The sequence below is a fragment of the Muntiacus reevesi genome, chromosome 19 (genome assembly GCF_963930625.1).
Source record: "Muntiacus reevesi chromosome 19, mMunRee1.1, whole genome shotgun sequence".
Taxonomy (NCBI): Eukaryota; Metazoa; Chordata; class Mammalia; order Artiodactyla; family Cervidae; genus Muntiacus; species Muntiacus reevesi.
Window position 1 is genome coordinate 11,706,078 of NC_089267.1, and position 17,008 is coordinate 11,723,085.

At 42.2% G+C, this 17,008-nt stretch overlaps 1 protein-coding gene across 2 annotated transcripts in view; it reads left to right on the forward strand.

Annotated features, from left to right (window-relative positions):
- The window catches only part of KCNQ5 (potassium voltage-gated channel subfamily Q member 5), a 592,302-nt gene that overhangs the window by 457,007 nt on the left and 118,287 nt on the right, over nucleotides 1-17,008 (forward strand). For both annotated transcript variants that reach the window (XM_065911591.1, XM_065911592.1), the window contains exons 4-5: nucleotides 16,147-16,322; nucleotides 16,546-16,671. In XM_065911591.1, coding sequence (XP_065767663.1) covers nucleotides 16,147-16,322; nucleotides 16,546-16,671 — 302 coding nt within the window. The remainder of the gene's footprint in view (nucleotides 1-16,146; nucleotides 16,323-16,545; nucleotides 16,672-17,008) is intronic.

The window sequence follows — 17,008 nt, forward strand, 5'->3', positions numbered from 1 at the left end:
CCTGGATGGCACTCAGAATCAGTTCCCACCCACAGGTGTCTTTTGGTTACTGACATTTGGTTACTGAAATGGCATCTCCACCTGCAAAATCCAAATAGCACAGTCTGTTCAAAGAACTTCCTGAAGACAATTTTAGTAGTAGGCGATGATTAATCAAAACCTGCTTGCCATCTGAAAATAAGTATCAGAGTTCTCAAAGAAAAATTACATTTCCGAATACTAGTAAACACAACTGGCTGCCAAGAATCAAAGAGTCAGCATCATGTAAAGCCTTAGAATAGGAACCAAAAGGGAGCCTGGATATTTTGTTTTCAGTTGGTAAGGTTACACCTGTAATGACGTCATTGTTTCGCTCTTGGTGCATAAACACTCAGGTTACCACACTGAAGAGGATATCCGAGCATCGTGGGGCCCAAGGGGATTTCCAGCAGAAGTCTCAGTCATGAGCTTTTGTTGGTGGCAATCCAAATCTTTTTTTAGATTTGTAGTCAAATACTTGTGTGGGTCCTGCTGAGTTGGAAGTGACCACAGTGTTGCCGTCTGGTGGGCAGGAATATAGGTACCAGGTGATGGTTTCACACAGCTTCCTGAGATGTGTGCAAAACTGTGGTCTCTAAGAGTCATTCTTGTGCTTTCTATACAAAGGAACACCATATAAGGCCAAGACGTCACTGCCCTGGAACACATTCTGAATCATCTGGAAAGACACCTGACATTTCATCCTCCTGATGGATGGAGAGCTCGTGGGATTTACCCAGGTGGTTTACTCAGAACCCTCGGGGTTACCTTCAGTAGGATGTGTTTGCCTCCTACTCATTCACAGCGGTCCTCAAAGGACATATGCTTTTTTCCTGCTTCATAAATACAGAAGCAGAGCTTCCGCACATCCTCCCATCTGTACCCACCTCTGAAGTGAGACGTCTGTGATCATACCATGAAGCGGAAGGTTCAGTGCCAGGCTAGTCCCACGGCACCACAGGACTAGATCAGACCTCAGCACACCTGGGTCTGCACCCCTGACCTCTGCCCACACTCCAGCCTCACCATGCTATTCCAGTGTCTGGAGGGATCTCAGGCAACCCTGTTACCCATACCCCTCAAACAGACCCCCTTGCTGCCCACTCTGAAGATAACAGCCCCCATCTCAGCTGACAGGCTTTACTCATCAGTTTCTCAGGCCAGAAATCCTAAAGTCACCCTTAGAGTCCACAATCAGCCCTGCAGTGGGTCCTGACACCTCCTCCTTGGCGCGTCCCAAGTCCACCCCCTGCCTGGGTCCTCCTCACTTCCCCTGGCTCCTCTGAGGCTGCTCTCGCCCTCGGGCTGGACCACGCCAGCGGCTTCCTAATTGGCCCTGTGACCTCTACTCATGTCACCCAGCCCCCTCTGGATCTGCTTCCCAAAGGCAACCAAAATGACCTTGGAAAACAGAAGTGTGATTGATCCTACACCCCGACCCCACCACACCTGGGAGGACAGCTAAGGCACTTCGTAAAGCTGCCTTGATCTGGCCAGAGACACCCCCTCACCTCCCCTCAAGCAAGTGATCACACTTCCACCTCTGGGTCTTTGCACCGCCTGCCTGGATCGCCTCCCCCCAGATGGGGCGATGGCCACCCCGTCACTGCACTGGACCTGGATTCCTGTGACATCACCTCAGAGACATCCCCCTAGATCATCCACCGGAGAGCACCCCTGTTACCCTGTGACCCCACCCCTTGCCCTGTCTGCTATCTCTCATGATTCTCTCACTCCTGGACCTTGGATTCCGCCCTTACTCATTTGGACAGTATCAACCTACACTGTGTTACAGAACATTAACTCCTTGCGGATAGAAAAACATCTGTTTTCTTCACTGCTCTCCCTCTGGGTTCGGCTCATAGCAGACATGCACTTAAAGGTGTTTGGTGGATGAACCACTGCCTGAATGAATGAATTGCCTTAACACTAAATACAAGAAAGCTCATTTCCAAAACTCCTGCTGACGCTACATCACTGAACCCTTTAGTCTCCAAACAAAGAATATACTGCCTAGAATTATAGAAACCAGAGCCAGGAAGCATCTTGGACCCTTTCCAGTCCGGTCCACCTCACTGTAAAGACACGGAATCCAGCTTTGAGAGAACTGATGGTGAAGCAAGCACAGCTCAAGCTTCTTATGCTTCCACACTTTCTACCTCTGTTCCTTTTGAGAGGTTAGAATGTTGTATTCACAAGGAAATTTCAATGAGACCACAAAATTTCAATTCCTCCTTGTCTCGATGTTCTATTTGCAAGAAAGCATCTGGCATGGTACACTGTGGTGTTGGAGAAGATGCTTGAGAGTCCCTTGGAGTGCAAAGAGATCAAACCAGTCAATCCTAAAGGAAGTCAGTCCTGAATATTCATTGGAAGGACTGATGCTGAAACTGAAGCTCCAATAGTTTGGCCACCTGATGAGAAGAACTAACTCATTGGAAAAGACCCTGATGCTGGGAAAGATTGAAGGCAGAAGGAGAAGGGGACAAGAGGATGAGATGGTTGGATAGCATCACCGACTCAATGGACATGAGTTTGAGCAAGTTTCAAGAGTTGGTGATGGACAGGGAAGACTGGCGTGCTGCAGTCCACCGGGTCACAAAGAGTTGGACACAACTGAGTGACTGAACTGAACTGATGGTACACTGAAAACTTACAAATTCATGCAGAAATTGTCCCATGTAGACAGGACAGCTGACCACTACTCTGTTAGTCTTCTGTCCTATTGGGAAAACCTAAAAGATGAAAAATTGGTTAATATAAGATTTCTTCTAAATTTACCTGGATGTTCACCATTTGTAAGTAGTTATATTTCCTACCCTTAGTACTCCTTTATTCCATGGGTTTTCACATTTAAGTCTTGCCTACATCCCTGTTCACCGATCTTTTTATAAGAGAAAAGTTATCAAGAAGGAAGCATGGAATAAATGATAAGCACTTTAGAACCAGACATATATGGCTTTGATTCTTGGCCCCATGTACTAGCTAAGACCTTGGATAAGATTCTTGAAACTTCTTGGTATTAATTTACTCATCTGTAAAGTGTGGTGTGTGTGTGTGTGTGTGTGTGTGTGTGTGTGTGTGTGTGTGTGTGAAATATTGTTTTAAGCCGGGACATTAACCTGGCAGCAGGCACAATGAGGCAGACCTGGCTTTCTGTACATTACGTCACTGAATCCACACACAGCCCTAGGGGCAAATGGCTCTGGTCCCTACTTTCAGGTGAAGACTCAGACTCAGCACGGTCAATAGGCCAGAGGGTCCACACCCTGGGAAGGGCAGCACTAGGAGGACCTGGACTATCTCACTAGGTCCACACTGATGGCCCGCCACAGAAGGCCACTGTGGAGACAGGCTGGAATTGATTCTGTGCGCTGAGCATCCCAAGGAGCCTGTATCTCAGGGACACCAGCAAACGCCCCTTCTCACCACTGACTCCCTTGGCCAGTGGACGGCCTTCCTGGGCCTATAGCTTCTATTTTTAAATAACTAATAATTCTCCTTATTCTCATACAAAAGCAGCAAAGGCTTATTACAGGCCATTTGGACAAAATAAACTTGTCTAAAGAAACTAAACTTTACACATAATCCCACCACCCAAAGAGAATCACTGTTAGCATGCAGGTGTAGGTACTTAAAGTATTTAGTTTTGTATATAAGAACACATAATCCTTTGGAGGCAAAATTGGTAGCAACTGAACAACCTGCTGTGTATCCTACCTATCTCATCAACATTCTTCTAAAACATGAGGTTTTGTGGCTGCGTAGTTATCCATGGTGATGATACTACTACTGCTGACTCAATGGACATGAGTCTGAGCAAACTCCGGGAGATAGTGAGGACAGGAAAGCCGGGTGTGCTGCAGCCCATGGGGTCACAAAGAGACACAACTAAGCAACTGAACAGCAGCAATGATATAAGTTGGATAAAATGTATTATGGGCTAACACTGAACAAAGACCTTTTGAATGTGCTAAGCACATCTCTGTGATAGAGACACTTTTATGATTCCCATTTTACAGATAAAGAAATTGAGGCACACAGAATTTCAGTAGCTTGCTCCCAGGGGCCCAGCTAGTAAGAGAAGGAGCCAGTGCTGAAACCGAGGCAGATGGATTCTGTAGTCCGTGCTTTGGAACAGAGGGACTGGATTGTTTCTGAGGAATCTATTTCTGTTAGAGATTTGAATTAGAATCTAATTTTTTATATTATTTAATAATAGTATAATGAACCTTTATTGACATCTGCAATTTTTTCATTAGGCTAAATTCCTAGAAGTAAAATTACTGAAATGATAGTTAATGCATGCATTCTAAGTTAATGCATGCTTCAGTCATGTCTGACTCTTTGCAACCCTAGAGACTATAGTCTCTGTCCAAAGGATTCTCCAGGCAAAAATACTGGAATGGGTTGCCATGCCCTCCTCCAGGGATCAAACCCAAGTCTATAACATCTCTTGCATTGCAGGTAGATTCTTTACTGCTGAGCCATCCGGAAAGCCCCCAGATAGTTAATACTTTTGGCCTATAATGCCCAAGTTCCCTCCCCCACAAAATTAAACCATTTTATTGCTACATAAAATCTTCACGAAAAAACTTTTCTTCCTCCTCTTTGTAAATATTGACTTTTTTAAAAAATGTTGTCTGTTTCATAGATTAAAATGGTACCTTGCTGCTATTTTAAATTTCAAAGCTAGAAATTCTAAAAAACTTCTTTCCACATACCTATTGGTCATTTTTAAATTTTCTTGGGGTTAAATTTATATTTATGCCTCCTGTCCAAATTTCTACCAGCATGTTTTCATATTATTTTTACACATTAAGGATAGGAATCCTTTGGCCATCATCATATATGTTGCAAATATTTCTTTGAAGATTTTTTTCACTTTTTAAAAAATTTATTTATTTTAATTGGAGGCTAATTACTTTACAATATTGCATTTCAATCTATGTGGGGTTTTTCAGCACACTTTTAACTTTTCTATATTTTGTATAGTTGTGCTTCTCTACTGCAAAATGTGGGCTGTTTTACTATTGTTCCTAAGATCCTTGATATTATAAAATGTTACTCTAGGTGCTCACTATAAGAAAATAACCCATCAAAGAAATATCCATCAAATCAGGATTGAACATCTGTACTGTGGCAGGTATGAGCAGGCACCGAGGTTTCAGGAAAAGAGACGTGCTTTGTCGGCCTTCAGCTGCTTGCTGAAGCTCCTGGAAGAGACCGGCGGGGCGGTAGATGACTGTGGAAGGGACAGTAGGTGTGACAGGGTGCACGCAGAGCTCCAGGCACGAGGGCACGAGCACTGCCTCGGCAACCTGACGCTTGCACTGAGCTCTCGAAGCAGCTGAGGGTTGGCCGCACGGGGAAGGGGAAGAGTCTTCCAGAAAGAGCTGCAGCCTTTTGTCGAGGACTTTGAAGCCAGGCAACAGAATTTGATTTTTGATCTGAGTGTTGAAAAAAAAAAAGATTGGTTTTGATCATAGAGGTAATAGGAGCACTCGAACATTTTAATCTAGTAACAGAATACAAAAGAGTTTCGAGAAAGCAAAGACAGGAGCGTGAAGAGCTGGTCGGAGTTCATGGGGTGGCTGGGAGAGGGGGAGCCTCACCCTGAACCACGACCAGAGGGAGGAGGGAAGTGGGGAGGGACTGTGGACTGATGAGCTCTCAGAGCTAAACAGCTCTCTGGATGTGAGGTGAGGGAGGCTGGAAAGCAGGTGCTCACCCACAAACCCAGCATGCAATCTGCATCAGGATGCTGGGGTTTAACTGATACATTTTATTTGGAAATTTACCTGGGAAAAGAAATAGACTTAGAATAACTGATAACTTTTTTAAAAGAAATGACACTCAAGGGATATTACCCTGCCACATATCTAATGTCATACTAATGCAGGAGTAGGCAATAGAACAGAAAGGCCCTAGAAACAGACCTCTCAGTGAGTATATGGAAACATTTGAGAAAGAATAGACTTTTTATTTAGCTGGTACTGGGAAAACTGACTATCATACAGGATAAAAAGCAAGATCATTTCTTTGCTTCTCCACAGAGATGAACCTATATTTCATAAAAGTTAAAGATGTCTCTGGGAAAGGAAATGGCAACCCACTCCAGTCTTCTGGCTTAGGAAACCCCATGGGCAGAAGAGCCTGGTGGGCTACAGTCCATGGGGTCGCAAAGATTTGGACAGGTCTGAGCAACTGAGCGCACACAGATATATCAGAGAAAGTCATGCAAATTGTTATAACATACAAATCCTCAAACTCCAGTACCTTCTCAAAGTAAAAGTCCGTTTCTCACTTGTGTGGTAGTTCAATGCAGGAGCTTCTCGAGGAGACGGGTGTGCGGAGAGGCACTGCGCGCACTCACTCGGGCCCAGGCTGACCAGGACCCATCATCTGCAGTGTCTGGCTCTAAGGACATCCTCAGTGCCCGCGTGGGCTGGAGGATGGGAAGGCAGCCCCTGAGGCCATCTGCGGCCCCTCCACCTGCACGTGGCTCACACCCTCTCCATTCACCGTCCATCAGTTAGGACAGGTCACATCCCCACTCCCAGAGGCGAGCAGATGGGAAATGACGTCCCTGGCAGGCAGCCCCTTCCCAGGCCTTGTTCTGCACCCCGGAGGAGGAGCAAGCTTCTGGGGAGGACAGCTGGCTACCGCTGCCACAAAAAACATGCGGAACAGAATACATACGGTTCACTCAACCAGCATCTCAATACACCAAAGAGACTCTAGGAAAGTATATTTATAATCAGAGGCAAAGTTGTGCAGGGTGACTTGACTTTTATGACTTCTTAATGACCTGACATTCAGAATCTGTTTTTTTTTTTTTTTAAGGTGATGTTTTATCTATCATATTGACAACTATTACAAATTTTTAATACTCTACGCCTTTAATATCACACAGTAAATGGTAAGCTTTCGCTATTTTTATTACTATTGTTATTTTTGCTTTTTATTTGCAAAGAGAACGAAAAATCACTACTTTGGTACTATCATTTGGAGGGCACTTTGGTATCAAAACACAACATGTGCCAACCTTCAACCCAGCAATCCAATCTCTAGGAATGTATCCTAAAGAGAATACCTACAAAAATTTATGTATGGGGCTGTTCATTTCAGAATCATTTCAGTAACAAACATTAAAGTAATCTACAGCTCAATACTAAAGAATTAGCTAATCACATAAATTTACTTCTTACCTTATACTTGTCTAAACTTTTGACATTTTATAGCAGCTATTACTTTCTTAATTTTAAATGAGATAGTTCATTAAAATTTTCCAAAGTTTAACTTATAGTGAGGCCACTGAAATGAGCTCAGGGCATTAGAACAAAAAATGTGGTGAGAGAGGATGGAATTGCCAGGAATGTAGTATTTGCTGCATTTCTGTTTTGACTGGAGGCAACAAGATGAAATGAGCTTACAGTGCAAGGGGAAATTTATGTTAGCCGTTACAGGAAACTTTCTGAGACACTAACATAATTTACAAAAAATCTTAAAGCCTAGAGTCTCCGCACAGTTAATCTATTATAAATGTCAAGATGAACCCTCTGTGGTTTACCTCTAGAAAATTTCTCTCTCCTAATAATTACTAGTTTAGAAGTGTTCATCTGTGCATTGTTTAATCTATGTGATTTAGTTCTTCCCTTTATGATTTTAAATTAAGCCAAGTGTACTAAAATATACTCCCTAATAGGTGAATTGTGTCATGTAATTGTAGCAACAAAACAGCCCACCAAGTTCAAATCTTGCTTTAACCCAGATGCCACTCCATGACAGGATAACCTTGGATGTGAATTCACCTTATAATGAGGATTTTCAGTATTTCAGTGACTAATCCCTTCTACACAGGGCCCAGGGTGATCAATTTGTATTGATTTTGCTAATACTAGAGCAAAATTCCAGTGGGGTCTAATAATAATCTTGAATACTTTAATGTGTCTTAAATATCACTGCAGCATTTTGTTCAAATCTACAGTCTCCTCAAACCTCAAGAATTAATTCATAAATCACTAAGTGATTCAGTGAGTATGTGAGCCTACTTCCTAACACCTTGTAAGCCTATATTCCACATTTCTAATGGGCTAATTATAATCGATAATTGTTTCTTCCCTACTTCCAAACTTGTTTCCCTGTTTCCTTTGGGAGGGGAATTTAGGAGCTTGAAATTAAGATTACACATTTTTTATTTTTTCATGCAAGGTGCTTCTCCTTGTTTATTAGCAGCTTTATTTCTTTCTCTAACCGCATTTTCTCTGAATGTATCCATAAGAGTACCATCAGTTTTAATATCATTTATTTCAGCTTTATTTCCCCTGCATTTCTTTCTTTCCTGAGCAATTTACACAATAACAAATTTGTTCTTGCTTTAGTTTCCACCTGCTTTTGCAGCCTACTCCTTTGTCCCTCCCCCAACCACAAACCCCCCACTTACTTCACCCTGATTTTCAATATCCAAGGAATGATGCACTGTGACACTTAAGGACTCAGCTCAGGAGTCAGGTCAGGGCCAGCACAGCCACTTGTAGATGTTCTGCCTTGGCTAGTTGAGCCCCGCAAGCCTCGGTTCTTCGTTTTTAAGGAGGACATGGTAATGGTACTGTCCACTTTATGGCACTGTTTGGAGGACCAAAGGAAATGGGACCACAGGGCTTCTCAACCTCGGCACTGCTGCAATTGGGACCGGGTCATTTTTTTTTTTCAGAGGGTAGTTCCAGGCATTGCAGGATGTTTGGAAGCAACCCTGGCCTCTACCGCTAGGTGCCAGTAGCAACTCCTTCCCAGTTATGACAACCAAATACATCTTCAAACACTGCCAAATGCCCCAGAGGAAAACTTCCCCTCTGACAACCACTGGTGCACATAAAGCATTTAGCATCTGGTACACGAATGGGACACGATAAATATTTGCAGTAGTTTGATGATCAGATGAATGAATGAATGAATATTCATTTTAATGCAAGTGTCTAAGACAATGCTTGACCCATAATTAACTGCTTCACACACTAACAGATGAATAAAGGAATGGAAGCCAATGAGCCCCGAGGCTGTCTGTGTTTGCTACACTATACTAAAATCTTCTGTCTTCTCTTAAATGCTCCCATGTTGCAAAAAGAAAAACATTTTAGACAAATAGCTACTTGTGCAGCTCAAGTTGTTCTACCCAAATTCTACTCCCCTTTATTGAAATGTCATTGACAGAAACATGGTGTAAGTTTAAGGTGTACAATCTATTGATCTGACATGCTTATACACTGCAAAGTGATTATTAGTTAACAACGCCATCATTTCACATAATTACTATTTCTTTTTTGTGGTGAAACATTTAAGGTTCACTTTATTAACAATTTTCAAGTATATAATACAGCATTATTAACTGTAATCACCATTCTGTACATTAGATCCCCAGAACTCGTTCACCTTATGAATGGATGTTTGTAATCTTTCACCAAGATCTCCCCATTTCTACCCCCTACCCTCCTCCAGTAACCATGATTCTAGTCTCTGTTCCTTTGAGTTTTACTTTTTGAGATTCCACATATGAGTGATATACATTATCTATCTTTCTCTATCTGGATTGTTTCAGTTAGCTTATTGTCCTCAAGGTCCATCCATGTTTTTTCAGACATTAGCATTTCCTTCTATCTCATGGATGAACAATATTTCAATAAAGATAGATAGACAGATCTTTATCTATTCATCCATTCATTGACGGACACAACTCGCTTCCATATCTTGGCTGTTAAGAATAATGCTGCAATGAACATGAGGGTGCAGGTATCTCTTTAAGATCCTGTTTTAGTTAACTTTGGATATATACCCAGAAGTAGGATTGCTGCGATAGTTCTATTTTTAATTTTTTGAGGATCCTCCATACTGTTTTCCATAGTGGCTGCACCAATTTACATTCCAACCAGCAAAGCAGAAGGGTTCTCATTTCTCCATATCCTCACCAACACTTGTTATCTCCTATCTTTTTGACAATCACCATTTTAACAGGTTTGAGGTTTTGATTTTCATCCCCTGATGATCAGTGATACTGAGCACCTTTTCACTACATCTGTCATTTGTATGTCTTCTTTGGAAAAATATCTATTCAGATCTGCTGCCCAATTTTTAATTTGTTTGTTTTTTACTATTGAGTTGCATGAGTTATTTGTATATTATGGATATTAACTTCTTATCAGCTATGCAATTTGAAAATATTTTCTCTCTTTCATTGCCTTTTCATTTTGTTAATGGTTTCCTTTACTGTAAAGAACTTTACAGTTTGCTATAGTTTCACTTATTAACTTTTGCTTTTCTTGCCTTCATTTCTGATGTCAAACCGAAAATATCATTGCCAAGGCCAATGCCAATGGCCCCTGTTTTCTTGTAGGAGTTTTATCGTTTCAGGTGTGACATTTAAGTTTTTAATCCATTCTGGGTTAATTATTAGGAGTGGCATAATGATAGTGTCCAGTTTCATTCTCTTGCATGAGGCTGTTCAGTCTTCCCAACACCATCAATTGAAGAGACTGTCTTTCCCTTTCCCCACTGTGTATTCTTGGCCCCTCTGTCATTAATTAATTGTCCATATGTGTGTGGCTTTATTTCTGGGCTCTCTATTCTGTTCCATTGACCTTTGTGTGTTTTTTTGCCAGTTTCATGCTATTTTGATTACTACAGCTTTGTAATATAATATGAAGTGAGAAAGTGTGATGTTTCTAGTTTCATTCTCCTTTATCAAGGTTGTTTTGGTTATTCAGGGGTTTTTTGTTATTCCATACAAACTTAGAACTAATGTTCTGTTTCTGCGGGGGGGGGGGGGGAACACTTTAATAGAGATTGCATTGAATCATTGCTTTGAGTAGGACAGACATTTAACTACATGAACTGTTCCATCAGCCTGGAGTATCTTTCCATATTAGTGTCTTCTTCAGTTTCCTTGATCAATGTTTTATAGTTTTCAATGAACAGATTTTCCACCTCCTTGGTTTAATTCCTTCCTAAATATTTTATTCTTTTTGACACTACTATGAATGGGACTTTTTTCTCAATTTCTCTTCCTGATAAATGGTTCTTTGTGTGTAAAGCACAACTGATTCTTGACTTATTTATTTTGTGTCGTACAACTTTACTCAATTCATTATTTCCAACATTTGTTTTGGTAAAATGTTTAGGATTTTCTATATATAATGCTTTGTCATTTGCAAGTAGTGACAGTTTTTCTTCCTCCTTTCTGATCTGAGTGATTTTTACTTCTTCTCGTGCCTACTTGCTCTAACTAGGACTTTCAATACTATATTGAATAAAAGTGGCAAGGGTGAGCATCCTTAACTTGTTCCTATTCTTACAGGGGAAGTTGTCAGTTTTTTAGCACTGAATATGATGTTCACTATGGGCTTGCTTTGTGGCGTTTATTATGTTGAGGTACATTCCCTCTATATCCATTTCATTGAGAGCTATTATCATGAAAGTATGTGAATTTTGTCAAATGCTTTTTCTACATCTATTGAGTTGATTATATCACTTTAATTTTCTTTTGTTAATGTGGGGTATCACACTGATTTGCAGATATTGAGCCATCGTTGCATCCCTGGAATAAACCCTACTTGATCATGGTATATGATCCTTTTAACGTATTGTTGAGTTCCGTTTCCTAAGATTTTGTTAAGGACTTTTACATCTATGTTCATCAGGGATATGTACTTTTATCTTCTTGGGGTGTCCTTGTCTGGTTTTGATATTAGGTTAGTGCTACTGCTAAGTCACTTCAGTCATGTCTGACTCTTTGCGACCCCATGGACTGTAGCCTGCCAGGCTCCTCTGCCCATGGGATTCTCCAGGCAAGCATACTGGAGTGGGTTGCCATTTCCTTCTCCAGAGGGGATCTTCCAATCCAGGAATTGAACCCAGGTGTCCTGAATTGTAGGCAGATTCTTTATCAACTGAGCTACCAGGGAAGTAGTAACAGGGTAGCTATTACCAGGGAAGCTATTAGGGTAATACTGACCTTGTAAAATGAATTTGGAAGTGCTTCCTCTATTTTTGTTTTTTTATGGAAGAGTTTGAGAAGGATTGGTATTTATTCTTCAGATGTTGATATAGTTCACTGCTGAAGCCATCTAGTCCTGGACTGTTTTGTTCATTGAGAGGTTTTTGATTACTGATTCCATCTCTTTATTAGTGATTGGCCTGTGCAAATTTTCTATTTCTTCCTGATTTAGCCTTGTTAGATTGTATGTTTCTAGTAAGTTAACTGTTTCTTCTAGGTTGTCTGTTTCACTAAGATCTGTTTCTGGGAATTCGTCTTGTTCTTTTGTTTGGAACATATTGTTTCTTCATTTTCCTTGACTCTCTGTGTAAATTTCTGTGCATTAGATAAAACTAGCCACCTACACTAGTCTTGAAAGACAGATCTTGTATGGGAGATGAACTCATCAATTAGCATAGCCTTTGCTTCTCGTTGTCTCTGAAATGTTTGTAACTGTCTAACCACCCTGTTCTTAGTGGCTCCCAGGGGTCAAATATGTGCCAAGACTCAGTGTCCCAAGCGGAGGGTCACAGTCATCTTCTGGATGAAGGCCATTTGGAAGTTGGACTTTCAGGCAGCAGCTGGGAAAATATGTCATTAGACCCTATCCAGGGAGAAACTGGGAGGTAGGCATTTCACCTGCTCCCTCTGTACTGGACCTAGTTGTTAATATATAGCCATGAAGCGGGGGGCTGCGGGGTCCTTACCCATTAAGAACTTTCTCTGCTATAGTCCTATAGGACTCCTGAATGCAAGCCCTGTTGGCTGTCAGAGCCAGGTGATCCAGGGGTTTTTCCTCCCAAGCAGCAGCCTCAAAAGCTGGGCCACCAGATAAGTACAAAAACTTGAGAAGGATACTGGCAAATTGGAGCAGGCCAGAGGGAGAGGGCAGGAGACATGTCCACTGGCTCCTGTGGCCTCAGGAGAGAACGCAGTCACTCTCCAGATGCATCTAAGTTAGAGGCCTGACCTTCAGGCAGAAACTTGTAAAGTTAGCAAGTAGAATCCTTTCAGGAAAAGACAGGGAGATGGGCATTTCTACAGCCCAGGGCTCACACCCACTAACACCTGCTTCCTTGTCGGCTATAGTATGTGGGTCTCATGGACGCAAGCCTCACGGCTTTCAGGACTCGGTGTTTGGGGGGCCTATCCCTCTGGGAAGAGCCTTAAAAATTGGGGTGCTAAATGTGGGGTTCAAACTCTCAGTCTCTCAGGGAGAAGCTAGGAGTTTGAGGTCCCTCCTGGGTGTCTGGCGCTGTGCTAGGAGTGGGGTTTATGGTGATTGCGTCTCAGCCTCTCCTGCTGTTTTGATGTGAGCGTTCTCTCTTTTTGGATTTCCTCCAGAGGGAATTTCTGCATGTGCAGCTGCTCAAGTGGTGCATCTGTGGGAGGAGGGCAGTTAGGAGCCTCCTATGAGGCCATATTTAAAGGCCACACCTACCCACGCTTATAAAAGGTAAACCTTAGTGAGTTTTGCTTTTTATAAATGTCAATGAATGACGGCTATGAATTATTACATTGCTGTAGAATTCCGTGCTGGTTTGATTAAGAGTATTTTTGATTGATGTTCCAGTTACTAAGCCACTGATGTGGTGAGAGAAGAAAGCTCAAGCTACTTTTAAATGTTTATTAACTTAAGTTTATTCTATAAACATTTGCTGAGTGCCCGCTCTGTTCTAGGTACTTGGGATACAAGTATCCAACCTTGTGGAAGCTCTAGTCTCCTAAGTAATGGACTACAAAAATAATACATACATACATACATACATAAAAATAAGACAAGAGCACTCATAACTTCTAAAATATTAACCTGGGAAATATCTAGATGTACTTACAGCAAAACTCCAGCGGATGACTGTAACCCAAGCAGAAGCATTTTTGTGGCTGACTCATCGGTGACATTTGGTTGCTCACACTGAACTCTGACTTTCTGATCTGAATTACAATAAGGGTGTTAAATCTTTGATTACCTTTGCATATTTTGTGACTTAAAATCTTTAGATTACGATTCACTGTGTGCATAGTTTTTGAAACTGTCTCAGACCTACAGGGTTTCTCTTACTTTCTCTAGGTTTTGTCTAGTGAACTAAAAGCATACTTTTGTGCTGTAGTGTAACCGCTCTATAGCTAATTTTTTAAAAACTGATACAATATGTATTTTCTATGTTTCACTTTTTTTATCTAGAATATCTAACAGATATTGGTGTTACAAGGATTAAAATAATATGACATTTGTAAAACACTTAAAACTAAAGAAAGTAAATTTACTGCACAAAGTAAATTTCAAGTCTGTTTTCTGCACCTGCACTAGTCATTTATTTATTTCAACTATTTCTAATATTTTAGCATAGTGAGTAGGGTATTGTATCTTTTTCTTTGTACACTTGTGAGGGAGTAGTACTACAATGAGAAATAGAAGCAAAATATATATCCAGCAGGGCCTTATAAGGAATGTTTCTTTGTCTGTAAGTCACTTGTCTCAGAAGTAAATCCCTCCAAATGATGAAAACCAAGAGATGTTTTCACACTTAACTCTTCTTTAAGTTTTTTCCTGATTTCAAAAGACGTTTTCATTGTTATAAAACTCCAATATTACCGAAATCAATAACTTCGAAAGTGAAAAGTCCTTTATCCACATTCTCCTCCCACCTCTCTACCCATACCGAGACTTAATATTCTATGTATATCCTCACGTTTTTCCTAGTTGTATAATGTATTTTTATTAAGTAAGACTACACTGTACATTCTGCTTTGCAACTGGCTTCTAGTCACTTAATGAGCTTGGTGTTTGTATTAACATATTTAGTTTCCCCTCCTCTCCAACAGCTACAGAAAGAAAGAAAAGGACAAGTTTGTGGCTGGCTGTGCGCCCAATCACAAGCTCACTCAGCCTACAGATCTAACGGTAGAAATGCCTTCTGCTGACCCATGTGCCTACCCCCAACCCTCTCTCCAACCCTGACCCAAAAGGGCACCAGGAGAGAGACTCTAAAGATCCCCCAGTCCACACCCAGGGGACAGACCTTCCTGTGAGTATGAAGGACTGGGCTGAAGAAAAATCCACATTCACTCAGCGGTTAACCCTGAGGGCCTCAGAAACATAGTAAATGCTGCACCCCGGGGGTTCTGAGTGTTGCTGCGTGGCCTTGCACGCCCACCTGGAGCAGGAAGGACATTTTATTGAGGATGAGCCGCTCAAGCTGACTTCCTGTAAAATCGCCGTGGGAGACTATTCATCCCACTTCACTCCTCCCACTTCAAAGCTACTTTCTATCACTCCGATACTTACCCTTGGAGCGATTAAACCCTCCTTTATCTTTTCTGTGCTTTCCTTAGCTGCTCTTTTTAGCAGGTATGATTTAAGCCAAATGTCAATATGTCAGACATTAAATATCCATTCCCATGCACGGTGTGTACAATTACCTCCTCTATTATAACAAACGGAATGTCAATTAACTTGTGTGCCGAACTTACACAAAACCGGGCCGACAGCAGTTTATAAAGGACTCTACCCAGGGCACTTGAAGCATTTAGTTTAGTTAAGGCCTTTCTTTCAGTCTGCAAAGCTGCAGACACAACAGAACTGAAATTTTTCTAAGAAGGAGCGACAAGCTTTGGGGGCAAGAAAACAAGAAACATGATTGTGCGAAGCAGCACTTTCATAGCTGGACAGGCTATGATGCCTCCACGGCATCATCGGGGAAGCTTCGGGGCTGGGGCTCCTGCCTGCTGGACCTCCCCCCCATCTCCAACCGTGACACCAGGGCTGCAGTGGGGGGTGTCCCCAGCCCTAAGACCCCCTGAGCACCAGACCTTCCGAAGGCCACGTCCAGTTCTTCGAAGGTTAAACAGGAAGTGGTCCGAACTGGACGGCTAAAGCAGAGATGGCCGAGGGGTAAGAACGAGGAAGCAGAAGGCCCAATCCTCCACCTTCCGCTCCTCGGCCATCACAGAATCCACGTGGTGGGCGCCAGCCTGGAGCGCAAGTTCTGCTCCCGGGGCCCCAGATAGGTCCAAAGCGACGCGTTCTGAAAGTCTCTTTGGGAAACGAAAACCTCCTGGCCCTGCGACTTACGGCTGCTTCAACCTGTGTCTTTCAGATACTATTGTCCTCATCGCCTCCATAGCGGTCGTGTCTGCCAAAACTCAGGGTAACATCTTCGCCACGTCGGCGCTGCGCAGCCTACGCTTCCTGCAGATCCTCCGCATGGTGCGCATGGACCGCCGCGGCGGAACCTGGAAGCTGCTGGGCTCGGTGGTCTACGCACACAGCAAGGTGAGCTCGCGCCTCCGCCCGCGGGCGCCAACCTCTTCGAAAGCAGACTCGGGCTTTGCAGAAACTGGCTACAGCCATGCGAGGACACAGTGTGGATTATGTAAAAGTCCCCATAAATGTCCGAGCAGTAGTCAAACACATGAAATCATGCTCAGATTTTGATTTTGCTCCCGTTTCAAGTATTTTTCATCTCTAAAAAATCTCTCATTCTTTTTATATCTAGGAATTAATCACAGCTTGGTACATAGGATTTTTGGTTCTGATTTTTTCATCTTTCCTTGTCTATCTGGTGGAAAAGGATGCTAATAAGGAGTTTTCTACATACGCGGATGCTCTCTGGTGGGGCACGGTGAGTGCGAAAATCTGGTTTTATTTATGGGATGTTGCGAGATGTTTGTTTTGAATACAGTGCAGTGATTCCCATGAGTGGTCTCAGTAAAACTATGAATGAACTTCCAAAAGGGAAGTTTTGTGCAGATACACAGCACATATAATTATCTGAAGAGTTGCCTCATCTGTTTAGGTCTAAGAGTTCTCTTACAAATCAACCTACTGCTTTTTGTGTGCCAGTCTGTTGCAAAATAAAAACGAATAATGTTTTAACCTTGATTAAAATGTTCATGGGCTCACTTATTTGTTTTAACTTTGTGGGGAGCACAGCTTTGAAGTACAAATTGTTGTGTTGT